Source organism: Schistocerca americana, chromosome 1 (assembly GCF_021461395.2).
Source record: "Schistocerca americana isolate TAMUIC-IGC-003095 chromosome 1, iqSchAmer2.1, whole genome shotgun sequence".
NCBI classification, from domain to species: domain Eukaryota; kingdom Metazoa; phylum Arthropoda; class Insecta; order Orthoptera; family Acrididae; genus Schistocerca; species Schistocerca americana.
In genome coordinates this window covers 414,754,850-414,761,036 of record NC_060119.1, presented here as the reverse complement: position 1 = coordinate 414,761,036, position 6,187 = coordinate 414,754,850, and the positions used below count along the sequence as shown (strand labels likewise).

The following is a 6,187-nucleotide window of genomic DNA, read 5'->3' as shown; positions in this document are numbered from 1 at the left end:
TGTGAACAAGATGGAAATATACATGGAAAATTTGACAAGCAAACAGTGAAAGAGAGAGGGGGGGGGGGGGGGTGTTCTATTTCTTACAAAATAAAATCTTGCTTCATATTTTAGTAATTTATATGGTACAGTACTACATCATCGGGCATCTTTGGTTGCAAGGTTTATAGTGACAAACATTTCTCCATAAATGGCTGTGTGTACACTTGCTGTTATTCTATAGCCAAGACACATTCTGGATATTTTTAGTTAAATTTGTATCCTATTTTTATCTGACACTTATCCTATGTAGAATTGATAAACATGTTAAGGTGATGAAGACAAGAAAGCTCATTCAACTGTAAGATCAAAGCATCTATTTGGAGACTGCTGCACAATCTTCCTTAGTCACTTCTGTTTCTACAGTTGTGTTCAATATCAAAAGCATATGTAAATCAGGTCTGAAACCTTGTCAGTTACTAAATAGAAACACACATTACAGCATGGTAACTTGACTGGAAAATCAGTAAGCAAATTTACTCGGAAAGCCATGGACTACTGAAAGACTTGGGGAGGAGTGGTTCGAACTGTTCATCGATGGAGATGTACTTGCGGAGTCGCTTTGTTGCCAAAGCAGATCAAGGTGATTTGTAATAATGTTGTGGGCTTGAGTAAGGAAAAGTGAACTGCATTGATGTTCATTGCTTGACCATGCCTACCTACTGCGCGCACATGCCAAACTTTGTGTGTTGTGTGTGTGAATTTTTTATTCGCAAAAAAAATGAAATTAATGAAACTTGTTCAAATATGGTTATGTAAATAAAAATTCAATGTACTTTCTAGCAGTATCATGCTGCTTGACAGCAAGTGTACCCATCTGTATTGACTTAAGAGTAAATGTAACAAACCTCAACGATAATTCAGACTGTATGTAGTATCAATTTTTTAATTATACAAATATTTTAAATTTATTTGCAGTAACTGTGTTGAAAAAAGGTTTTTAGTCCTAGCTGATGTGGAGTAATCACTAACAAGTAATGCTATAGCAAATGTTTCTCATTAAGTCATTGTATGGCATGTATGCCACAATGTAGGTCATCATTTGACATATGTACACAGTTGTGTTTAGTGATATAACAGTGCAAGTTGGAGGCAGGTTACCCACTCTGTAAACGACGGGTGGTCACATACATTAAGACTCAGCATGCGGGAGAGCTTTGCAGCAGATCGAAGGAACTCCCATACCAGAATTGGCACCAAGAAGCATGATGTCCAGTGATATTTAATGTTTTACTTAAGAAAAACAATCTCGTTATAAATTAATTTGACAAAGAAAATCAATGAAATGGATCACTATGATAGGTATCCTCAAAGAGATCACAAAACTTCACCCTACAGAGGAAAGCTGGAGACAGAATCTGTTTAGTTCTAAACAGGTATCACTCCATGATCAAATGGGCTAATTCTTTTCATGTAAGTGAAAGTACATAAATTATAATCTTGTCTCAGGAAATGTTAATTTGATCTTAAAAGAATTGGACGGAATGACAGAAGTCACGTTTAATATCTGTGGCGTTGAAGACAGCATTTCAGACCTCACGATCATTATACTGGTTGTGTTATATTGTCAGACAGAAGTGTTTGTTTCATTTGGGGACAATGAGACATTAGTAGAACACTGCAATGAAGGCTGGAAGACCTTACTCATACAGTTTATCCAACATAGCCCTCTATATGAAACTTTATGTATGTTAATACTTACCATATTTAACTGACCATCAGTCCAATCTTCACTCTCTACATTACTACTCAGGCTTGCAATTTTGTCTCTCAACTTCCTAGCTTCTTTACCAGACGCTACAATGCGCAACCTCATTTGCGCTCTCTCGAGTGGAATTGTCGCTTTGAGCTGTGGTATTACATCAAGTGCCTGTAATGTATGAATTTTCATATTAGAATACTATGGCACACACTTTCAACGTGTCCTGAAATCTTTGTAATTGAAAATCCCTAACATTTTGGTTTATGTATTAATAATCAATGCACTAAATGTCACTATAAAACATATATTTCCTAGAACTAAAACTACAGAAATCCATAGGAATACCCCTATCATCATATCTCAGCAGTTTAACCACCAATTCTGGAAAGCTATTATGCACAGATCCAAGCTTGATCAATGTATGTTCTTTCATCTGATTTACATTAATTCACCATTTTAATAGTATTTCTAGTGCTACCTGTCCATATATTCAACAAGAGATGAATGTTGTACAGTGACTACACAAAAGCAAAATTACACATTATTTCCTAAGCCACAAAGTATCTATCGATTTTTATCATTACACTACAGCTAACCTTTCTGTTACATCATATATCTGGCAAATGTCAAACGTGGAGCTGCTTCGACTGTGTAAAGCATCAACATGATTTTTGTAAAAATACCAAGAAAATAAATGAGACACATGTAGGAGACCTGATTTTAAACAAATTTATTTATTCATGATAAAAATGAAGATAACACAGTTACTTTCATTTCTGTAAGTTTTATCAGCCATATTAGGTGTGTGTGTGTGTGTGTGTGTGTGTGTGTGTGTGTGTGTGTGTGTGTGTGTGTGTGATATATATACACACACAAAAATCAGTAGAACTACGGCAGACATAAAATGTGCCAGTTCTTGTGTGTTATGCCCAATGTGATGGCTAAAGCAAAGTCACATTTCTTGCCATTTTGTTTATATACAAGCACAACTCACCGTTATAATGGCTTTAAATTTACACAAAGGAAATACCATGCTCCATCGAAACCCTTATTTTACGTTTTCATGCGTTCCAGACTTAAATGCAAAACCAAGGAAAATGCAGAATTCAGGAAAACCATGTATAACTGGCATAAATGATTACATTTTTGAAAGATATTTCCTTTCTTCTCACCCAGAAAAAAATCAAAAATTGATGAGCAAGGTGAATTAAATAAAAAGCTGAAGTACCGTGATAGACATCAGAATCCAACGTGAGGATGTGTGTGTTCCTACTGTAGCCAATGGCAGTGCTGCATACTCTGGTGATGCGAGCACAGTGACCTGCAGTGTATCCAGCAGGCGAGCTCAATTTACGTATGTTAATCCCTTTTATATGGTTGACTTTCTTGTCTCAACTGACTACTCGAGGCAAATGTGTCTACTGCAAGGCCTCTGGCATTTTATGCCCTTACTGAGTCTTGGCTGTTTTGAGTGGTCATTTTAATATACATGTCAGCAGTGGAGTTTGGCATCTGAATGGTGAACGTAAGGTTATGAGGATTATCCTTCTCATGGAAAAATCAAAATATAGTAATGAAATGTAGGAAAAAGCAATGACAATAGGGTTTATTAATGACCAAAGCAAAATTCAGAGTGGAAGTTCTTGTCAAAGGTCATGTGGTAAATTGTTCACTCCTGAGAGCTGAAATAGAAAAGTGCCATCCAAACATTTCAGAAAATACAAATTTATTTTATTGAGAAAATATATGCTTGGAAAAACATAAGACAGTGTGTAGAATGCAGTACACAGCTCTTGTTCCTTTATCCTTTGTCTCATCATTTTTTTGCTAGGTGCCACATAACAACGAAAATTATTTTTATTGTTTAGTAATATACTAGACTCTCGCTAATCTGGCCCTCAGTAGTCTGCCCTCTCAGTAACCTGGTGCATATCCAAAAAACACGTGCACAATGAATTATCATGTGGAACAATGCTTTATCTGCTGTATTTAAAACTGTAGCTTTGTTTACAGTTCGGAATCGTGTCTTTTAAAAGGAAACACATTACCTAGACCTCAAGCAGAAACTTGAAATTTTTGATAAGTTAAATCAATGTTCTTTGCAGAAAGCCATTGCTGCTGAGTTCAATGTTGGATGAGCAACTACTTATTACATCAAAAAGAAAGATGATGTTATTCAACAGTACTTAAGACAAACGGATAGTGAGTTGAGAAAATGGAAGGTTATGCGAAAGAGTGAGAATGGGGAACAGTATGTATCTGTTTATAGATGGTTCATACAACAACACAGTAAAGGAATTCCAGTCAGTGGCCCAATTATAAAGGAAAAACCAGCTGCATTTAACAAACAACTTAGGTAGTGTTTGCAGCAAGCAAAGGTTGACTATCAAACTGGGGGGGCCGAGGGGGGGGGGGGGGGGGGGTTGGAACGACATGGCATTTGGAAGCTGACTGGAAGAAGATTTAATTGCTGATGCCTTGTATAATGCTGATGAAACGGGACAATTTTACAAGATGCTTCCTTCGAAAACAATACCTGCCAACAACGAGAAGGAAGCTTGTGGTTACAAGCAACAGAAACAGTGTGTAACATTAATGGCATGTTATAATGCAAATGGGAATCATAAACTACCGTTTAAGGTGCTGGAAAATACCGAATCCACGTTGTTTTCAACACACTGACATAAATACTCATACCAGTGCAGTACTGCGCTCAGAAGAAAGTGTGGATGGACAGATACCAGTGAGAAAAGAGCGAAAGAAGAAAAAGCATCCACTGAAAGCTATCCTTACAATAACAATGCTCGCAGTCATCCTTCAGATGTTTCTCAGAAGTCCGATGGTATACAAGCACTCCCACCCAATGTGACAGCCCTCATTCGGCCCATGGACCAGGGAATTTTGGGATCAATTAAACGTTATCAACATTCACCTGTCATCTCCTTGCTGAACAAAAGTGAAACTGACTATCGAGACTATGCTGAAGGCATGGAAAGCAATTAACATACGTGATGATGTTTTTCAAGCAGCCGAAGCATGGGATAAAGTGGAGAGTGGTTCTACAACCTTCCAGGAGGAGAAGAAATGGATGCTGAAGATGTTACTAAGTGGCTGAATGAGGAAACTGTGATACGGACCAAACTTTAACAGATGAAGAAATAATCAAAGGCGTGCAAGAAAGTAATGATGAAGGTGATGAAGAAGAGGACACAGGATGAGAGAGCTTGGAGAGTTCTCGCGCTGCTGGTGCTAAAGCTACCGAGGTCTTCCTGGAGTACATTATATAACAACCAGATACATGTAGTACCGACATAATGCTTGTAAAGCAGTTGTGTGATCAAGCATGCCACCGTTGTGTATCATCATTGTGACAGTTAAAAATTAGGGACATGTTTCATAGTAAGTGATACGACTGTGTAATTATGCACAGTATACACTCAAGGACTAAGTTTTCTTTCAAAATTAATATATTTTTGGATTTAATAGAGTATATCCTCTATGTTCCAAAATTGTATCCTTCGGTTTAATAAAGTACAGTACACTATATCCACTATGTTTCCAAAATAAACAAAAAACACAATAAATGAATAAAATAAATTTCAGACACTCAATAATCCGGCACTTCCGCTAATCCGACACCCATATGTGCCAGGAATGACCAGATTAGCGAGAGTCTAGTGTACTGAGTTTTACACTGTTAAAATAATTTCCATTAAAACACTTGTAGGCTCTTTCCCTGTAAAATATAAATACTTTTTGCTTTCAGATATTTCGCCTCTCACTAGTAGGAAACATACCAGGACATTGTGTAGTTTTTCAATGTGCCACGAAAACAAAGCAAACACACAATAAAGATTAAGAACCCACAAAAGTGCAGAATCCATATCTGTAATAGGAGTGAGCTTCATCAGAATAGATCAAAACTTCCAATGTAAGCAGATGCTGCCATAGTCCCATGTCTCTGTGCATGCACAGCATGCAGCATACTCGGAAATGTAGAATTCCGCACTTGGCACGATCTATGGATCACCGATGTCATAAACACACTTGTATCATAGTTGGACACTGATTTACGCACAAGTACGAAAGGCACATGCACTTTGAGTAGTTGATTTTGACCCGCTTTAGTATTGTGTTGTGTGGTGTGGAGGCTGCACTGGCTGTTGGGTGACGTAACAAGTCACCACTCAATAAGAGTATAGTCATTAGGACTCAGTGTCTGAATTTAAAATGTTGAGGATTGATACTGTTGCTGAATACATTACATCAGAAATACATGCAAAAAGATGAGATTGAGTTATAAGTGGTGCAAGAAAACATGACGGCTGGGTCCCTTCATCACATATTGGCCCAGTCCAGAACACTTCATGTCAACTTTCCTGTATCTCCATTGCTGCTGCAACCTAACAGTAATTGTATATGTGTGTGTGGTGAAGCTAAATGTTG

General features: G+C 37.4%; 1 protein-coding gene across 1 annotated transcript in view; it reads right to left on the bottom strand.

Moving 5' to 3' along the window:
* LOC124602172 (ribosome maturation protein SBDS) overlaps window positions 1-6,187 on the bottom strand; it is a 53,178-nt gene that overhangs the window by 368 nt on the left and 46,623 nt on the right. Inside the window, exon 4 of the mRNA XM_047136302.1 lies at window positions 1,742-1,909. Coding sequence (XP_046992258.1) covers window positions 1,742-1,909 — 168 coding nt within the window. The remainder of the gene's footprint in view (window positions 1-1,741; window positions 1,910-6,187) is intronic.